The sequence below is a fragment of the Micrasema longulum genome, unplaced genomic scaffold (genome assembly GCF_059751315.1).
Source record: "Micrasema longulum isolate JH-2025_06_02 unplaced genomic scaffold, ASM5975131v1 h1tg001189l, whole genome shotgun sequence".
NCBI classification, from domain to species: Eukaryota; Metazoa; Arthropoda; class Insecta; order Trichoptera; family Brachycentridae; genus Micrasema; species Micrasema longulum.
Window position 1 is genome coordinate 122085 of NW_028278376.1, and position 22105 is coordinate 144189.

General features: G+C 30.6%; 1 protein-coding gene across 1 annotated transcript in view; it reads left to right on the top strand.

The window, feature by feature from the left end:
- Window positions 1–1688: 1688 nt before the first annotated feature.
- The window catches only part of LOC148276585 (uncharacterized), a 70413-nt gene continuing 49996 nt past the window's right edge, over window positions 1689–22105 (top strand). The window contains exons 1-3 of the mRNA XM_088234058.1: window positions 1689–1746; window positions 4803–5434; window positions 6559–6775. Coding sequence (XP_088090184.1) covers window positions 1689–1746; window positions 4803–5434; window positions 6559–6775 — 907 coding nt within the window. The remainder of the gene's footprint in view (window positions 1747–4802; window positions 5435–6558; window positions 6776–22105) is intronic.

Below are 22105 nucleotides of genomic sequence, written 5' to 3' on the forward strand. Positions count from 1 at the left end.
AAAATCATCGAGGAGTTAACTATTCAAATCCCTCCCACTAAGGAAAATCCAGTCCTTAACTCCTTTATTGAAAATAATTTTTATCCTTGAGAGCTTAATCTGCTCTTCCAAAATATTGAACACTCTCGGTGCGATAAATGGGAGATGCCTCTGAGCAAAAGTCGTACGTCTTTTGGGTATGACATAATTCATGCTCTGGGAACACCTCGTACGGACATTTTGCTGAGACCTCTTCTTATTGTTCGACCAGAAGTGTGTAATTGCTTCTTTTAGGTACAGTTGTCAGTTATCATTTTGTTTCTTTTTTGGGTGATACCGTGTCTGCAGGATTTGTTCCGACGTTTTGACTACTATTGCAGGAGCCATCTTTAGGGTAAACTAAGTTTCAATATGAATGAGGAAGACCGAAAAAGACTTTTGTTCAGTCAAAGATTAATATGGATTTTTTCAGAATAGGCCTTAATGCATTATAAGGGTTTTATCCGACAATAGATTGTTATCTGCTTTATTACAGTGTAACATTTACCATTCTGCCTATAGGTAGTTTGCTTCCATATTAACTTTCCTACGTAATACTCGTATATAAAATATAATAAACAAATATTGTGGTTTAACTAATTTATACATAACATTATGCAATTAAGGGTAGTTTTCGCAAGATTGCATTTTGGAATTTGTTTCACTTTATTAAAACATTTTACCTTTTAGTGATATATTTTGTATGTACTTGAAGGATGTGTTCATTTGAATACGGTTATTTTTATTTGAAAAATTAATCTTTAAAACGCATCTCTTCAAAGAAGTGAAAAATATTTTTTTTAAATAAAAAACAATGATTAACAAGTTTCTATAATTTTAACATAATGAGGGAGTTGAGTGGTTGTTAAATAAAAAAAAATATTTTCTTCTTATTCTTATTCAAAATGAAAAGACAAAATATTTTTATGTTATCGTAATATTAGCGCAACGATTTTTTAAAGTTTTGAAATTACTCCACGTGTGACGTCACATGTTCAATGTTCACTTCGGTGAGTTTGCTTATTGATAAATTGACTTCCCGTAAATCAGGAAATCTATCATAAGACTCCATTATTGGTTGATTCGGAAGAACTGGTGACGTCGTTCAAAGTAGTTCGTTTTTGTGAAAAAAAAATTTTATACATTTATCTTCGCCGTACAATTTAATGCTGAAAACCCTTTTTATATCCAATTTTCAATACGCTGAACTTCTTTATTACCTAAGGCAACCTCTAAGTATTTCATTTTATTTTATATATTTTTATTTATTTAACTTCAAGTACAAAAATAGATGCAATTTGAAGGGCTTACTGCTAAAATTTTCTAGCCAGCCTTAAAAAAACAGACTGGTCAAAAGAATAGTCAAAATTAGTACGTAAAAAAAGAGAAATACTTCAATTCTTATTATTTTCCCAAATATTCAAACTTTCATACCATTTCCTAAAAGTCATTAATAACTTGTGTTGGAAAAATGGAAATCGAGTTGTGGTAGAGTGGGATTTGAAGCTCGGACCTTTGGCCCGTGCGTCCACAATACTACCACGGAACCACAGCTCGGTTGATTTGTTTTCAAATTACAATCAAAAAGTCTGAATAACAAATTAATAAACAGATAGAGATAATACATACAAACTATTAATAAAAACAGTTTTGTTTTCCGCACTATAAATATGACGAGGAAAGTGGGATCAGATAATGAGTTTAGAAGGAGGCAAGGAGATGATCCAGGTATGTTTACATAAAAATAAATAACAGAAACCCAAAAATTATTTGAAAAGCGTGTATTTTCTCCAACAATAAGAAATATCAATGTCTTTATCATTTCCTTTCCGCAGCTCATGGTGCATAGGGCACTGTATTGGTTTACCAATCGCAGCGTATCTTGATCATTTTTGTTACATGAAGGTAAGATGATCAGTCTTTCGCTTCAAGTACCAGTCCAGGGACTATGAAATATTCTAGTGATGACACACCCATTAAATAAATATTTCATATCAACCATGTCGGGAATCGAACCCGAGATCCTAGGCCTTAGACCTAGATCTAGGTTTTACATAGGTATAATACATACAATACTCACACACCCATACACATATACACACATCGTCACCCACCCTGACATGTACAATTATAACACTGATACACTAAAACAAATACTTAGCATAAATATTATTATGTTATGATAAAAGTTATTTTTTATTTTTATTTTATTTTTATTTTATTAGGGAAATCAACAGTTCTACATACATATTTTTAGTAAACAAACAGATATAGTGTATAAACTCAGAACCAATAACAGATTTCCACATAGTATACAAAGTTAGTAAAGAATATATATATTACATATCAAATAAATACATACAATTTATACATATAAAAATGTTATTTTCAAGTACTCAATAATCAAAGATTTTTCAAATATTAATTTTAAGAACATTAAGTTACTGTAAATTGGGCGGGATAAGGACAAAAATGCTTGAAGATAGGATAAGGAGGGGGGGGGGGGGAGATGTACATATTTATTATTATAATGTCTACTAAGTTACATAATACATTTTTAGTTTAAATTTTAAATCTGACAGAGTGATGTTTGTATAATCTATATTTTTAAATTTTGTATTGTACATTGAAAAAGTACTACGAAAAAAAGCATTTTTAACATACGATGTTTTACTTGTTGGTACATGAAACAGGTGGTACCGTCTACAAATCCTGGCTGGCACATGTATTGTTATTAAACCAAGCAGCTCTGTACAGTCAACCATTCCTGTCACAATTTTGTAAAGCAGTAGTTGGTCCGCACACACTCTGCGGTATTGTAGAGAAATGATTCCATGGAAGGTGGAGACAGTGAGAGTAGATACATAAGAAATACCGGTTTTGTATTTAAGGTACTTTATAAATTTGTTTTGAATATTTTCTATTCTACTTATATATATGGCATACTGGGGATATATATATATGTATTTCTACTGACATATTGAAACTATTGTATAAATTCTATGTGTGTTTTGTTTTTATCAAAAATATATATATATATTTACATAAATCTTTACTAAGACGAATCCATGTGCCTTCTTGATCAAACGTGCTTAAAACGCTGCTCCATTTTGCGTTCATGTTTTGAAAATTTTCAACTATAAATATTAACATATAATTTAATATTCATTACACTTTCATAATGTTTCAGAACGATATTCCCTCTAGGCATTTTTGTTTCTTCAGCAGCTCTAACTAGCCTTCTACCTATTACTGCCACCCACTTTCCTACAGTAAATAGGATGCATGGCAAATGCACTTATGAAATCTAAACGTGCAAGAATTCCATCCATTACGAATGCATATTACAGCCATTATACTTCTCGAGGATTTAGATTTGTAAGAGGAATGCAAACAACTTCCGGTGAAGAATCTGTTTCAATTGTAAAGGGAACTTTAGTACAGGCAAAATATAATGCAATGAGTATCGAATTAACGTTAAACCCAAATAAAACCATTCAATTCTAATATTATTTTTGACAAATTTAAAACTATTTTTTTGTCAATTTTTTCGTTTTTCAGTATAGTAGCGCGGGATTGGATTGGCTTTGCATCATTCAGCTTTTTTCAGAAAAAAAAAAAAAAATGTTATTAGCCAATCTTTGATGAATTTTAGGATAGTGTTTTTGTATAAAATATAAATAAATAAAACAAAAATCATCAAATCCATACCTTTACGAAAATTTAATTAGCTTAATCTAGCCATTGTCAATGATGTTTTAAAGGCTGTTTTCTTCGGTCCCTTCTACGTCCTCTGATCTTCTCCTTCATGACAGGCAACAGTCATTTATTAATTTTCAACATTTAGCCAAAATACACATTTGATTTGATAAACAATGTATTTTAATTTTTAAAAGCAATTTTTAAAAATATACATGCATATCAAGGCGATACTGACAGAATGCATTAAGTCAACAGTCTTTTTATATTTTAAATATAGTCGCAAGATGTTGATTCAAAATTTTATGCTATGCTTTAAAAAAATTGTTTAAAAACGAAAATTCGGGAGAAATAATGCGTTGAAAGAATAAAAAAAGCTTTAAATGCGATTCTCTGGGAACTAGTTTTAATGACTTAATGCATTCTTTCAGTAAAGCCTCGATATATGGTATGTTTATTTCTTTATATTTTTTTACTACGTTTTAAAAAAAATAAAATATGTTACTACGTATTTTACTATGTTTTTTTGTGTTTTTTTTTCTAAGTTTTTAAATGTGTTTTTAAATACGTTTTTTACTACGTTTTTCACTATATTTTCACTGTTTACTACATTTTTCTAAAAATATAGTTTCTATGTTAACTGTTTTTATATTAATAAAAAAGTAAATAACACTAGTTAGACAGTCAAAGCAATTTTGTATAAATGTTTAATTTTATGTAAATGATAATAAATAAATCATTCGATGCGAATAACGAAAGTTTAATGATGTTTATATGATATTTTTAATCCTTTTTTTATTTGTTCAAATTGTTTGAAATTTAGATTGTAATTGAGGGGTTATTTCTAATGCCAATTTCCACCAACCATTTAATAAAGTAAATGTTGTTACAAAATAATAAATATTTTGTTATTTTACAATGTGTGCATGCGATAAAAAAAGACTTTGTTAGTTTTTATGTTTTGAAATTTGTATTTTATAATTTTTGTAGAAGTCGGGGAATGTGTTTTATGCAGCATTTTTTTTTAATGAGTGGAGTGAAGTCCATAATTTCCATAACATAATTTTATATTTCATCTCTTGCAGAAAAAATTATCACATCATCTCTCGAGGGAGATCCAAGTGAACAGTCAGAAGATATGGAAGACTCCAGCATCATGATGACCGAGGAGTATGTTTTTGCCTATAAGGGTACAACGATGTTACCCAGGTATTTACAGCTCGGAAATCAGACCGTAGACCTAAATAAATTATTTAAAGTTCCACAAGAAAATGAAAACGAAGACGCCAGAAATTTAGGAGAAGTTCCTCACGAAGGAAGAGCCGCGAAAACGAGAGAAGAAGACTTGACCGAAGTTGCTAATGCTCATAGACACAGTGGGAATTCCAATTCCCATGGACATTTTGATGGTCACAGCGGACACACAGGAAATAGTCATAACAGTCATAGCGGACACAGTGTAAGTTCTAGCCATAGTACAAGTGAACACAGATTAAGTGGGCATAGTGTTAGTGGACATAGTTTGAGTGGACATTCGGGAAGTGTGCACTCGCAGTTGGATCAAATGCCGTGGCTGAGGACACGACCACAGCACGAGCATGATCGCAGACATGGACCGCATTTTGAAGATGCTTCTGCAGACAACTCATCAGTAACTGTTCAAGCAGGACACACTGCGCACTTTGACTGCAGAGTCAGCTTGCTTAGAGATAAAACTGTAAGTAAATTAATCCAAAATATTTGTGCCTCATAAATTGATGTTGATACTATGTATCATTTCTATTTAGTTGGATAAATAGAAAAACAACTGTCTCTTTAATACAAAGATTTGCTTTCGACCTAATGAAATTTAGCCGAAATCAAGTGAGGGTAATCCGTAAAAGAGCACCACAGATTAAATAAACACCTTGCTAAAATTAACCTTTATTAATATCAGAAATTTAGGTTCTGCAGTGCAGATAATGTTTTTTTTATATTTTTTTTATATGTTAGTTGCATTATTCTTTTACCTTGCTTGTAATGTACAAGGTTAAATTGCAGATAATGATACCCCTGTGTAGGCACATTCTATATGAATTTTATATTGAAAAAGAAGCGGTTTTCTCAGTAGACCAAAAGTTATGTTAAATCTAAGGATGTGATTGCACTAGCTCTCTACCTTTTAGCTCTTTACTTCGAGGACTTAAGTTTAGAGAAGGAGATTAAGCAATATGAGATCACCCCCTCACCACTCAGTAGGCTCTTTAAAGATCTAGGCTTAGAGGGTGAGAACTTACTAACGGTGACCCGTAACAACATATCTACTTAGGTTAAAGTGACTTCATATGTATTATGATATGATATGTACGTCTGGAATTTAAGTTCGTTATGTTTATGTTATTTTGAAATTGAATAGAAATGGCTTTCAAAGTTGTGTAAATATTTTTTTTGACTTATCGAGTCTTCCTATGAGGTATTTGTTTATTTTATGAAAATAAATAATTTGAAATAAATTTGAACGAAATTTGGCAAATTAAATTATGTTAAATTCAAAGTTGAAGGATAAAATAGTAGATTTTATCAGATTTATCAAATATTAATATAATATATATGGTATGGGGCTGATAAACATCAGTGTATGCAACAACAAATTCAATCTCCTTAAAAATGAAAATAGAAGCAATTAAAAAAAATATATCTTCTTGCGGTTTTTTGTCTTTTGTGAGATATATTAGCACTTTTATTAGTAAATTAATAATACTTTGACGAAAATAAGGACCAAAAGTTGATTACCATTTAGTTTTTCCAAATTAAATTGAAATTTTTGAAGATTAAGTTAGGACTTTATAAAATATTGTGCAGGTATCGTGGGTGAGACGCAAAACTGGAGAAGCTCCTCTTCTTCTAACAGTTGGGGACCAGACGTACACCGGGGACGCCAGATTTTCCGTGCAGTTCAGGTACCCTGGGAACTGGAGACTGAAGATGACTGCGGTCAATAAGTCTGATGAAGGACTGTACGAGTGCCAGCTATCTACACATCCTCCCAGTGTCATCAAAGTTTACTTGAGGGTTGATGGTGAGTATCTGTTTTTGAAATGTATTTAGTTTGAAGTTCAACAAGTCCAAAAGAACCGGGATTAAAATCCTTTTGTGTTGGCATTGTTGACTAAAATTGCAAAATACGGACCTTACCTAAACTTCATGAACTAAACATAAACTTATACATTGAAAACCCCCACCCACTTACCCGGATCTATTTTAAAGGTCCTGTTTAAAGTGTATTTTTTAAGCTATTTTTTTTTTTTTTTTTTTACATTTTTTACTTTTTGCACCACAACAGGCCAGGAGGCCTAATTACAGTGGTGAATTAAATAAGATTGCAAAAAAATATCAATTTTGGGAAGGATCAGAAGATTTATTGATAAGGACTCCTGCAAAACTATTTACAAAGCAATTATTGAACCACACGTTAACTACTGTAGTAGCATTTTATTTTTATCAAACAAAGAAAACATAGATAAACTAACTGTATTACAAAATAAAGCCTTTAGAATCATTTTGAAAAAAAAACAGATACACGAGGGTAAAGTCGATGGTAACTGAAATGAAATTATTAACATATAAACAAAGAATATTTTACAATACAATGATATTTGTTCATAAAATTATAAACTCTTAATAAAAAAACAGAATTTTGGAAAAAAATTGATCGGAACCAGCATGAACACGATCACAATACTAGAGAAAAGAACAAAATTAGACTTCCATTTAGGAAAAAGGCAAAGTCACAAAATTCAATTTTATTTAAAGCAATTAAAAAGTATTACGAAATGGAAAAAAATATTTATGAAGAAAAAAACATATCAAAATTTAAAATAATGGTCAAGACATATGTGATAAACAATTTATAAATTAAATATATTTTCAATGTTATTATTAGAACACACATAACAATATGTATGATATGTGTGCCCTACTTTAAGATTTAAATAAAAAAAGATTTAAATAAAATTACATCACAGAGCACCCAGGCTTGAGAAAAATTACATTTTATTTTTTTGTGTTCTCACCGGGAATCGAACCCGGAACCTTCCGTGCGTGAGTCAAGCGTCTTGACCACTACACCACGGAGGCCGCCAGTATGATGAAAATTATTTTATTTTTTCAAAAACTACTTTGTTAACAAAAAAATTGCGTTTTTTTTTTAAATTTATATTTGCTGCTTTCAATGCCCATATCGCTGTCATAGCATTTATTATAATTATAAAGTAAGTTATTATAAAATATAACCGAAAAGTTTGTGCTTCAGCTATAAAAAAATTAATTTATCTGCTTAAAATTTGCGGATGTAAATAATTAAATAGGTTAGTAGACATACACTAATATATAGTCATGAGATGAGTTTTCGTGTTGGTTCATAATAGATGCATTTTCAGTAATTTGTAGTCTGTGCAAGCTGCTAGCTTATGAGAGCTTTCATTTTAATATCTGATTAAAATCCTCAATGCTTGCTTTAATTTTGCCTTACCTTTTCATCGTATAACTTCCAGTTTTAAGCATTACACTTTAATTTTATTCATTACGAAAACCTTTTTACCTCATTAAAAGAATATTTTATTTTTCTAAAAACATTATTTAAAATTTAAAACGGGGTTGTTAGTTAATTGCTTTTTTTATATAACGATAAAAGTGGATGCTCTAACACAAACAGAATTGATATATATGAGTCTCTTATCTGGTTACTTTTGATGATCACCTAACGTACCGTGTAACAGTTACAATTCTGCCTTTCTTTGACCATTCACGTTTCTGCAATACTTGTCTACCGATATTTTGATATTTCATTGGGTTTTAACATAATTAAAAAAGAAAAAGAAGATACAAAAAATAACGAATTAATCAATAATTCATAGCTTCTTCACTGTTCACTGTGCAAATATCGCGAGCAACTTTGGGAGCTTTATTCCCTCGATTGAGCGCAAACAGAAGGAGGTGTCAAAGATGCCTACTTTTATCTATTTGACATTCCATTTCGAAGGCTTCTAATCAAATAAAAAAAAACAATATCTTATAGAACAGAGTATTTTCTTTCGAACGACGTTGTCCATATTATAATGTGTAATAAATTCCGGCACGTGTAAAAAATATTTCAATTTAATAAACCCTTTTTAAGGAATGCGGTTAGTTTTTCATATTCAATAGAAAATGTCGTAGTATATTTTTTGCCTGCAATTCAACGCACGACAAATTATTACCCGTCAAAAAAGGATAAAAAATTTTACTTTTCGAATATCCAATGGTATCCGCTTCTATCTGTTTTTTGTTGAGCACTTCAATGGTTGTAATTTGTATGGTTTCACAGGTCAGCACAATGCAGTGATGCAAATCTTGAAGAATAAAGTCTGCGTTTTTTCTTTCACATCTCGGTTTTTCTTCGCGCGCGGTAATACTGACAGAGCAAAAACAATGCCCGCCATTTCTGGGCGAGGATTTCAAACACACATTTATTTAAAGAATTTAATTAAATGTGCCATCATGAATCGATTTCATTTATCCATTTCTGACGGGGATAATCATCGCGTCACATTGAGCCGCTGGCGCTGGCCATAACTACTGCCCGCCTTAAAAGTTTTCAAAACAAACTTAATACAAAAAAGAGAAGATAAACTACTTATTAAGCAGTATTAACATAAATCTCAATTTGTTGCAACAAGAGAGAGAAAAAAATTGAGATAGGAATGTGGAAGTCTGGGCACTTACGGGGCCTGTCATTTGCTGGTTTAAGTGACCACTTTACACTGTGTAATATTCAGCATTCTGCCTATGTTTAAACATTCACATTTCCTCAACGTCCATCTGTTGACTTTTGTGAAGTGAAAGAGCTGAAATCTTTATCATGTGGGTAAGATTCATCCGGCTGAACCAACTCACCTACTAGACAACGCCTGAAAACAATTTTCCAATTTTTATATTTCTTCTTGTACCTGTTCAACGATGTTTTGAGTATTTCCAAATGCTCGTAGACAGGCTTGATTTTTTAACCAAAAGCAGAGTCACGAATGTTAGACAGTGTGTTAAGTGGCCACTTACACCAGATATTGTGAGGTTATTAGCCTTTTAAGTGCCTAGACTTCCATATTACCTTCTCTAAAATGTTTTCTCTCACTGTTGCGACAAATATAGATCTGAATAACTCTCTAGGGAGAAAATCCGGCCTTTCTGCAAGCATTTAGACACACTAAAAAGATTGTTGAGTATTTACATATACTATGGCAAAGCAAGATAAGACAGACCACGAATAATTGCGTGGTAAACGGAAGCATTTAAAAATCTATTCATAATCATTATTATTAATTAAAAATCCAATAATACTGAAAAGATAATATATTGGATCAAATAGAAATAACCTTAACAACCAGAAACAATCAAGAGAGAGAAAAACAAAGATAAATAAATGATAAGCTAGCCTAAGCAATTACATTAATTACCTTTACCATTTGGTTTTACTTTACGTGCTCATTTTTAAATTTGGATAAAAACAGACAAAACTTATCTTAACATATAATACATATTTCAATAACATTATTGTATTTTTAAGTCAGGTGACAAGTTTAATGTCAAAAATTATGGACCTATATCAATGTTATCTATTGTTCCGAAAATATTTGAATGTATTATAACAAAAAAAATAACACCTGTATTCAAAAATGTGTTGATAGATCAACAACATGGATTTCGAGCTGCCAAATCCATTACAACCAATCTGCTTGCTTATACTACTGCTATTACTTGTGCTCTCGAAGACAATCTTCAGGCTGATGTGCTTTATACAGACTTTTCTGAAGCTTTCGATAAAGTCAATCGCACAATTCTTCTGGCTAAATTACAAACCATTGGTATAAGAGATCCTTTATTGTCATTTTTCAGGTCTTACCTAAGTGAAAGAAAACAGTTGATTCAAATTAATAATTCCTTCCCTTCTCCAATCACTGTTACTTCTGGAGTACCTCAAGGAGCCCACCTTGCTCCATTATTATTTAATATTTTTATAAATTATATTATCAATGTTTTTAGAAAAACAAAATTCTGGCTTTTTGCTGATGACAAAAAGGTACTTAAACTGATTGAATCTCCCAATGATTGTTTTTTTTTTCAACATGATATTAATTGTTTTAATGAATGGAGCGACATCAATTGTCTTCAACTTAACATTGACAAATGTAAAATAATATCTTTCTCGCGACGAAAAAAACCTATACAATTCAACGACAAACTACAAATACTTCCCTTTTAATGGTTTCGTCAATAAAGGATCTTTGCATTACTTTAGATACTAAACTCTCCTATCGTGAATACATTGATAATATTGTAAACAATTCTCTCAAACTTCTCGGTTTTATCAATAGAGTGACGGGGGACATTAAAAATATTAATACCATCAAAACTCTTTATAGCTCACTAGTTTGACCCCATCTAGAATACGCTTCTCCTATTTGGTCTCCATTCTACAGAAATTATATTGACCATATCGAGTCTGTCCAACACCGTTTTTTAAGAAAAGTGGCATGGTTGCTCGGATTACAAAGGGGTAATTCTTATTTTAAAATAGAGCAATCTCTTAATCTGTCTTCATTGGAGAGACGTAGAACTGAGATGGACCTTATATGCATTTTCAAAATACTTAATGCTTTAAGTAATGTCCCATCTCTGTTGCAATCAATTTTTTTTCATCTTCCCAACCGTGTCACCAGAAGTCAAAATCTGCTATTTATAAAATCTTCTAAGAGCAACTTTGGTTTTTATGCCCCAATGTCCAGAATGTGTAGATTGGTCAATTCATCACACGACTTAGAATTCTTTGGGATAGATCTTCCGGCTTTTCGTAGATCTCTTCGCGACTAAACAGTGTGGGATGAAGTTGGATTGGCATGGTTTAGCTCAAAGTTTTTAGTCTTTTGTTTTTTTTTAATATACTGTGTACTATTATTGTTTTGCCCTTGTTTGTCTTTGCTTAATAGTTTTATGTTTTTTTTATTCAGTTTCTTGCATTTATGTTTCTTCATGTAACTGTTGTAATGGGCTTAAGCCGTATATATATAATAAATAAATAAATAAATAAATAAATAAATAAATAAATAAATAAATAAATAAATAAATAAATAAATAAATAAATAAATAAATAAATAAATAAATAAATAAATAAATAAATAAATAAATAAATAAATAAATAAATAAATAAATAAATAAATAAATAAATAAATAAATAAATAAATAATATTGATCGAATGTTAACAATAAGTTTTATTATGTTTATGTTTCCGAATATTTGTATCGTCCCATTACCAGTCTATCAAGAGGATTTTTCAAAGGTCATTTCTCGATTCCCACAAACTGTCATAAACCATATCGGTCGCGTTCTCGGAATTACGAATAAATATTGTCGTTATCTGATCTCGAGCTATTTTGCCTAAACATAATTAATGATACTGAAAGGAAACGAAGTTTTTACCGGTGATATTTGATTTGACAAATGATTAATGTTATTTTTGCTTTTTGATAAAAGCATTACTCACTCTGTGAAATTACAATGAATCAAATTTTCGCAAATCTAGCATTAAATCTCGCACAAATCAAAAAAATACATCTATTTTAATTTTTCATAAAGGAAATTCTTATCGGCTAAGACTTACTCATCTTTGGCAGAAACAATTATAAATTTACGAATCTACAATGAAAACATTAATGTCTAAACAAAATGATCCAATTATTTAAAAAAATACACGAATGAAATAAAACAGCAAAGAAATAAAAAGAGTAAAATTTAAAAGAATGAAATACAATTAAACACAACAAAACAAATAACAATGACGTAGAATTAGTAAAATGTTTTATTTTCTATATATAATTGAAAAATACAATAAATACGATGCGCGACGGTAAAATACAATCAAATTAAAATTTATTTCAAGAGAGGGAAAACATTTTTGAGAAAGGAATATGGACGTCTAGGCATTTACAGGGCTTATGACCTATCATCGGCTAGTTTAAGTGGCCACTTTACACACTGTGTAACATTCACTATTCTGCCCATGATTGAACATCGACATTTCCTCAACTCTTCCATCTGTTGACTTTTGTGAAGTAGAAGAGCTGAAACCTTTATCACGTGGTGAGATTCATCCGGCTGAACCAAATCACCTACTAGGGAACGCCTGAAAACAATTTTCCAATTTGTATACTTCTTCTTTTACCAGGTGGTTAATTCAACAATGTTTGAGTATGTCCAAATGCTAGCAGACTGGCTGGATTTCCTCCCTAGGGAGTTATTCGTATTTAAATTTATTTTAACAGAGAGGGAAAACATTTTTGAGAAGGGAATATGGACGTATAGGCATTTACAGGGCAGAATTACCAGGTGGTTTATTAGTGGTTAATAATTGGTTTTTTCATTGGTGGTTATTCTGCCCTGTAAATGCCTATACGTCCATATTCCCTTCTCAAAAATGTTTTCCCTCTCTGTTAAAATAAATTTAAATACGAATAACTCCCTAGGGAGGAAATCCAGCCAGTCTGCTAGCATTTGGACATACTCAAACATTGTTGAATTAACCACCTGGTAAAAGAAGAAGTATACAAATTGCAAATTGTTTTCAGGCGTTGCCTAGTAGGTGATTTGGTTCAGCCGGATGAATCTCACCCACGTGATAAAGGTTTCAGCTCTTCTACTTCACAAAAGTCAACAGATGGAAGAGTTGAGGAAATGTCGATGTTCAATCATGGGCAGAATAGTGAATGTTACACAGTGTGTAAAGTGGCCACTTAAACTAGCCGATGACAGGTCATAAGCCCTGTAAATGCCTAGGGAGAAAATCCAGCCAGTCTGCAAGCATTTGGACATACTCAAACATTGTACAATCAAATTAACTAAAATTATGGAAAATCATAAAATGAAATAAAATAAAGTTTTTTACATGCATATTAGTATAAACATTCTACTGAGAGTAGAGTCTTACAAGACACCTGCTTTACAGCGCGAGCTTAAACTGTGCGAGGTAATTAAGCTAACGTATATTCAAATATTATGCTGTCTGTGTAAAATATTAGTAAGTGTGAAAGCACTGTTATTAATTATACGGTTCGTATCGTATTAATTTATTTATTTTACAGAAACATATTTAACAATGATTAAATGACATAATAAAGATAAGATTTTAAGATCAAAAAAGTTTTAAATTGGTTTTGAGGTTTAAACTAATTCAATGTACTTTTTAACCACTTTACGCTGATTCATTTTGAGTAACAGAGTTGTCATCATGTTTTCGTACCCCCTGGTACATAGGCCACTGCATTTTACATTGCAATATTTCATGGTCCCTGGATTCAAACCTAAAGCAAAAGACTTGCCATCTTGTTTTTATGTAACAATGAATATGAAAAAAGACTGCGATTGATGTTTCAATGCAGTCTTTTATGCACTATTAATCTCTGATAAATTAAAAATCATTAAGTTAACACGATTTGAGATCTAAGAATGACTCTTGACTTACACTTGACAATTTTCCACTCATTTTAATAATATCAAAGAAAAAGCCCTAAAAATGTTATGATTTGTATTCAGAATATGTAAACTTTTTAAATCTGTATCATCAATAACGTGTTTATATAATTCATTAATTCGTAGCTATTTATAATTTGGATATGTAGTCTGGTAACCATATTACATAACTCACATTAATTTAATTGAATCTGGGCAAAAAAAAATTCTTCGCATCTTAACATTAAAATGTAACCTAGGCAGAACCCTTCAGTCTTATGATCGGTGCTTAGAACATTTTGGTCTAGATAGGTTGGAATTTAGGAGACAGATTTTAGACATGATATATCTTTATAAAATAATTAATTGTAATGTTGGCAATTAAGGTCGTACACAACATTTTATCTTCCAACCTTCAATAATAATATGGCTCACTTTAATGCATTTTCACGAATGTTAAGATTGTATACTAATGTAGAGTAATGTAAAGTAATGTTGAAATCAATATCTTTAACAATACATTTAATAATTATAGGAAAACTGTTACGCAATTTATAAAGTCAAATAGTCACATTTTATAATCATAATTTCAATAAAGACACTGGATTAAAATTACTCAACGTTGAAAATAAAAAAAATAAATTAGACAACTGGGAACTTTTAGAAATTAAAAGAGCGATTCATAATAAGAAAAAAATAATTAACAACCAAATAACCAATAATTTTTTTTAGTCCACTCCAGTCTAGTTTAGAAAATATGCATCTAAAATTACCACCCTTTTAGGAAAAAAAGACCACGTGTATGTTATTAGATCTACGTGTAGTATTTGGTAAACATGGATAAAATAAAACAGGAAATAATTCATTAGTTACTTAAACCTTGACGAAGAAGCTTGTTTGCTTTGAAACCGGTCGGTGGAAAAAAATAAAAAACTAGCGGTTAAAAAGTTATTTAATTTATTTTAATATTTATGGAAGATATGTTTAATTCGATTAACAAACAAAAAATTGGTTGTGAGCCCAGCCAAATATCTTATTTTTAAATTTTGTCTGTCCGGGCTGCTGAAAACATTGGCCACTCATGGTTTAAGTCAAAACGATTTAATATATATTATATAAGTTCCTGCTCTTAGCTACGAGTATTTATAGTATGAAAAATTCAATCCTGTTTCCTATCTGTATTACGGCTGTTGATATGTTCATCCCCGTACGAATCCTCTAGGACGTATTTTCTTCCCTTATTCAAGGTCCCCAAGTTCGTTTTTCGTGTGGCGAGGTAAGGGAAGATTAATGAATACACGTTTACAGGGAGGTTTAATGGTTGTTCGGGTTGCAAAGGCGATCCCTCCGGTAATATCTTGACAAAAACTCAATCCCTTAAATTGTAAAGCGGTAATTCGAAGGGATGACCGGAAATTTCAGAAAAGCTCCTGAATTTTGAACACAATTGTATCATATTCGCCTTCGACCGCATGAAATGCATTGTGCTCTTTATGACGGACATTATCAAATTTTAATTAGTTCCTTACGCGTATTCGATTTACCAACATCAAATAAATAATACATAGCCATTGGATAACCCACACGACTTTTACTTAGAGGCACCCCTTCTTTATTGCACTGAGATTGTTTTAAGTATCTTGGGAGAGCGTATTAAGCTCTCAAAGGTCGAAACTATTTTCAAGAAAAGAATTCAAGACTGAATATTGGACGGATAGATTTTAGTAGCAAATTCTTTCATGGTTTAAAAAAGATTTATATTCATGTAAACCAAATTATTTCTTGTTTCTATCCGTGTGCTTTTTATGTGCAGTGTATTATTTTTGAATTACCACTTTGTATCCCGGAGCCGTGTAAACTCGTGATTATATAACCACTCGTTGTGTCCCGGTCCCGTGTTTTCACGTGATTTACCAGCTTTTCAAAAAGTGCATTTTATTGTCATCTAGTGACTTTCATAAGTACTTTTTTGCTGCTGGTAAACTACGTGAAAACACGGGACCGGGACACAACGCGTGGTTATTATAATCACGTCTTTACACGGCTCCGGGGTACAAAGCACAAAAAAAGGAGTGAGACGCTGTAGGTATATGCGCGAACATTGCAATGTGGCTCTCTATAAAGGCTAATGTTGGCAGAACTATCATACAAAAATTACTTTTTAAATTGTTTCAAATATATATGAGAAGTAAGAATTGATTAAACCTAGTATTTTCATAATGATGACACGTTTAAGAAACTCTTCACAAAGCATGAAATTTCATAAAAATGGGCCGGGCACAGGGTAAATTCTATGTGTATTCGGCCGGTACTCAAAGTGTTAATCTAATAATTATTTCTCTATTTATACGTTTTGTATATCCAAATTTTGTTTCCAACCCCCGTGTGTTTATCATGCCATACGACATTACTTAGGCATCCAGATGCTGTCAAGGCTTTTGGAGTTTAGAACGCTGCGGTTCGAGATTTTAAAACCTAATTATGAAAACATATTTAAACCCTTTGTTCTAATAATAAGCTATTGCTATTGCCACTATGGCTGCATCGATCGTCTGCATAACATATGAAGTTGACGACCTTATCTCCCTTAGTTCTAGATTTAACACTTCCTCCATTCTTACTTACTTCATACAAACTGCTGGCACGTGAAATAGAGAGCTCGACGTGTGACGGGTGCGGTAGCCAGTGGCATTTAATGATAACTCCGACATAAGAGCCGTCTACTAGGAATGTCATGAAGGACCCCCATGTTTAACAGTAGACGGCGATCTTCGAAACTAAGCAAGTGGTGCTTTTTGCAGGAAGACATTTGATTAAGATCGGTATACCTGCATCTTCAAGAAATAAAAATATATGAAATGAAACACAAAAAGTTTAGAGCACAATATGCGAGTGTCGTGTTTGAAAGAATTTGACCAATTTATTTTAATATCCTGTCAGTTTTAAACAAAATATTAAGGCTGAGAAATTAATTTATACGGCGTTCTTTTGTATATTTACTCCATATTTATTAAAAAAGGAGTTTGTCAACCGTAATTTACCCGCGCCATATTTGATATAATAAAATCGGTATATTCATCATCCGGTCTCTCTTATTTTTTATCCGTAAGTGAGAAGGCTCCCAAAGCATTTTGCTAAACGCTTTTTCATAGGGAAAGCAATTTGCGAGTCACCTTTGAGTTATCGCGCACGATTAACGTTTTGCCGTACGAAAATTTATAGAAGATCGAACATTGAAATTGTGTAATTAAGTATAATTTATAAGGATTTACATTTGTCAGACTCAATAAATGTGAAATACTGACGATGTGCTAATTTTTTTTCAAATTTTTTAGTCGCACCTTCTCACTTCTACGAGTATAATCTTCCAGAAGAATTTTTTGTTCTCGAATAAAACAGTTTTCTCCATTGTTTCCTATATGAACAATTGATGTTTTTTTTAATGTTTTGCTATTGTTTTCTTTTTTTTTGTACTTTAATAAGTAATAAGTTGTAATCAACTGTATCAGAATTAGTTGTTTTTGCATCAAAACGTACGTAAAAAAAATTCTTTCAGAACAATGCTATTAAGTCATTTGAAATATATTTTCATAAGGAAAATTCTGAATATTTCTAATAGGTTATATGATGTTTATTTTAGTTCGTTTTAAGTTTAAAAATGAAAATTTAAACAATTATTAATGTGTAGATTACAATAACAAGTATGTACAAGCTAGTAAATTTAGCCCCACGGGTCTCACTTCATCAATCCGCTTTTCTGGTTTGTAATAAAAAGTCGTTCCATACTGCAATATTTAATTGTTCCTGAACTGGCACCAAAATGTACGTACACATTTGACAAAGCGATCACATTTTTTCCATGTAACCAAAATGGTCTAGATACGCTTGAATTGGAGAACAATTTTTTATATTTTTATTTATTACAAAAATAAATAATTTACATACTTAATAACGGGGAATCTATATAAACCAATTTATGTAAAAAATCCATCTTACATGGCATAGCCTGTTCTAAGATGGAGATTTTCTATCTTTAGAGCATAAGTAATCCTAAACTAATAAAACAATAACATAAAAAAAAAAACTACAACTACTTAATTATAAATGCCTAGCTAATCAAATGTAAAAAATTAAAAACCGTTATTCTACAAATATAAAGTATGTATATGTGCCATGAATACATGTTACTTAAACATGAATAATATAGTATAATCTATAATAAAACAAATATAAAGCAATGAAATACATAAAATTATAAATAATATGTGTACCAATTATGTAAAGTACTAGGTTTTGTGATTTACATTTATTTTACAAAAAATCTCTCGCTACACTATTTATATGTGCAGTTATTTTTATTTTAAATTTTGTTTTACATTTTGAGTCTTTTATATTTGGCAATAAATCATTAAATATTTTTGGAGCAATAACATTGTATTGCTTTTTACCAAAGGCGGTTGATACAAATGGGACAATACAGTTAATTTGTGTTGCTGAACGAGTGTTTATATTCTGTTGAGTTCTTTTGACCTCACTTAATTTATCATAAAATTTAAGTATTAGAAATAGTAATGACTCTATGCACTTTTGGGCTCGGCTAGGAAGTTGATGATGATGAGATAATTTATGTATTTTTAAAACCTGTATAAAAACACGCTTGTTGACGTGAAAATCGTCGCGTGCGAGTTTCAAATGGCGTAAAAATGAATATCACACAATGCTAAAAAAACCCAGCCAATAAATATAAGCCATTTTGATGCGTAGTCCTCGGAAAAATTGACTTATCTTTCGTATATATATTGACTGTGTTTAGGTAAAAAAAAACGTGGGATAGAAAAAGGTAGAATTACCGATGAGGTCTGAGTCTCAAAACTCACTGTGCAAAGGATTGGCTATATAATGAGTTACCTGAAGAAATATAAAGCACTGAAATATTTCATATTGATAAAAAAAATTGTAATGTTGTTAGAAGTTTGCATAAGTTCTTAAAATGTTATGAACCAATTTAACAAATCATAAATAAATAAAAGACTTTTATGTATTTATGATTTATTAAATAAATAAAAAAAATTGTGGATTAAAGTATCACATGTCTTTTATTTCTATAACAAATAACAATGAATTTCTGTAAGGAATTTTCCCTTGCAAACTTAAATGTTTTAGAAAATAAATAAAAGGCTTTTAATCACAATTTCGGTTAAAGTTATTTTATTAGTTTTAATGTTTTTTCAACCAATTACATGGATCTTATGTATAATCATTATGGCAAAATAATAACTCCAAAGGCTATTATCAATTGAATCGGCATTCACATCGTTACACTTAATTGTTAATTATTATAGAAATTAAAGGTTTGTTATTAGTGTTGCACGTTTTATTCTCATAGAAGAACACAACTATATTTGTGGGAGATCACTTTTTCCATCGACGGGTAAGATAAAACAAATATAAAACAAACATAATATTGTTTTCAGTTTAATCATAGAAGCTCATACAAAAAACAAACAAATAAATTGGTAGTGGAACCTAAAGCAGGATTATTGGATGGTTATTCCACTTATTTAAGCGTATATATGACAGATAAGAGGTCGGACAGAGGTCAGATAAGTCTAGAGGACAGATAAGGAAACATTATCAACGAGGCAAAATAATATTAAGCGGAGTTTGAACAAATAAAATAAATAAAACAACTTTGTTTTTAACCACTAATTTTTATTTTTCACCGACCGGTTTCAAAGCAAACAAGCTTCTTTGTCAAGGTTTACGTAACTAATGAATTGATTCCTTTTTATTTTATTTCTATCATGTTCACTAAATACTACACGTGGACCCAATAAATCAAGTGTTTTTTTTCTTACACGGGTGGTAATCAGATATTATTATTTTCGAAGTAAGCCAGGAGAGGACTAAAAGAAATATTGTTTATTTGGTTATTAATTATTGTTTTCTTATTATGAATCGCTTTTTTAATTTCTTAGATTTCTAAGTTGTCTAATTTTAATATTTTATTTTCAACATGAAGTACTTTTAATCCAGTGTCTTTATTGAAGTTATGATTATTTTCTATCAGATGATTTGCGAATTCAGAAAAATTATTATTATTTAAGCATCTTAAGTGTTCTTTTACTCTAATATTTAAGTTTCTTTTAGTTTTTCCAATGTAGATTGAATCGCAATCATTACAATTTAATTGGTATACTTCAGATTTATTATATTTATGGACTTTGTCTTTGTGATTTTTTAACAATGTTCCAATATTAAAAGTTGTGTAGAAAGCCGGTTTAATGTTTGATGGTAGGGAATTCGATAATTGTTTTGAAAAAATAACATTTATAAAAAGAATCCACCTCCATTGTTTACGTGGGTTTGCTTTATTTACTGTGGGAGTCGAATATAAATATTTGTTTATAAGTTTGCGTTTTTGTTTTTGATTTAATATTTTTTCAATTAAGTTCTCATTATATCCATTATTAATAGCAATTGATCTGTTCAATAAAAAAAACCACATGACAAAATGTGTTTGCGATTTAAATACTGTTGCTAGAATGTGTACTTATAAATATGGTTAGAATAATAAAACTGCTTTTGTCATAATTATGGTTTGAAGTATTTGTCCTGAACACAGTTGATATCGCACTTAAAAGACAAACCGTTACTAAACGAAAATATAAAATTTTACACAGGAGTTAAAGTCAGGAATAAAAAAATGGAAGGCTTTTTTGCAATAGAATTTAAGATCATGGTGCTTTGAGCCATTTTTTGGGGTCACATTGATGGATTTTTATTATGACATTAAATTCAGATAAGTTTTTTTTAAAATAGAACATTTTTAACTAAATTCTTGGAAAATTTTGTTTAGTAACGGTTTGTTTTGCAATATGTAAAATTACAACATCTATTAAAATTATTTGAATTAACTACCCGATGGTTCCATGACATAAAACATGTTTTTTAACCAATCAAAACACCAATATATAAGAAAATAAGTATGTAATTGTAGGTATTAAATAAATCATATTAGGATTGAAAATGTTCAACGAAAATTTTTAAAATACCTAGTTTATAAAAACAATAAAACCCTTTGTACTTACAGCCAATTTGCCAAACAAAATGGATTTTTTACCCTTGAAAATTGACGCACTGTATCTGAATTTTGCTATTTACATAAATTATAAATAATAAAGTAGACTCGTTTAACCTACTCTCCAAAATTAATCTTAATGTCCCCTTTCACGTGACAAGAAATAAGTATTTATTCCATCTGCCAGTCTGTAGCACTAACTATGCACAACACTCTTTCCTCTATCGTTCCTGCTCTAACTATAATGTTTCTCATTCATTAATATTTTTTTTTCATTTATTGATATATTTTACATATTCCTTAATTTATTTAAAAATAAATTAAGACTCATTATTTTTGGCTGCGATACGATCCCACTTACTATTTAATGATGCACACTCCTGAACACTTACTTCCACACTAACACATACACACACATCTACACTTACTCTCATACAAATACACATAAACACATCCTTTTGTTGTTGTAACACAATTTAATAATATGTATGATTTTTATTTAGAAACTTTGCTGGTCTGTCTTTAAACTGTATTTTTTAAAAATGTTATTATATCATTGTCGACTGTTTGTTTCTTTAAAAAAAATTAATCGTATCATTTTATGTTTCGAAAAAATAAAACTCTAAACAAAAGGGAATCAGTAAATTCTGAAATAAATCCAGTCAGGCCATAAATTATACGTCGACGAGATATCCCTTCGCGTACATGTACATACTTCATTCCTCCCCCAGGGGATAAAACTGTCGTGGAACAAAAACTTCTCGTGTGCGAGAGCCCTAAGACGCTCTATT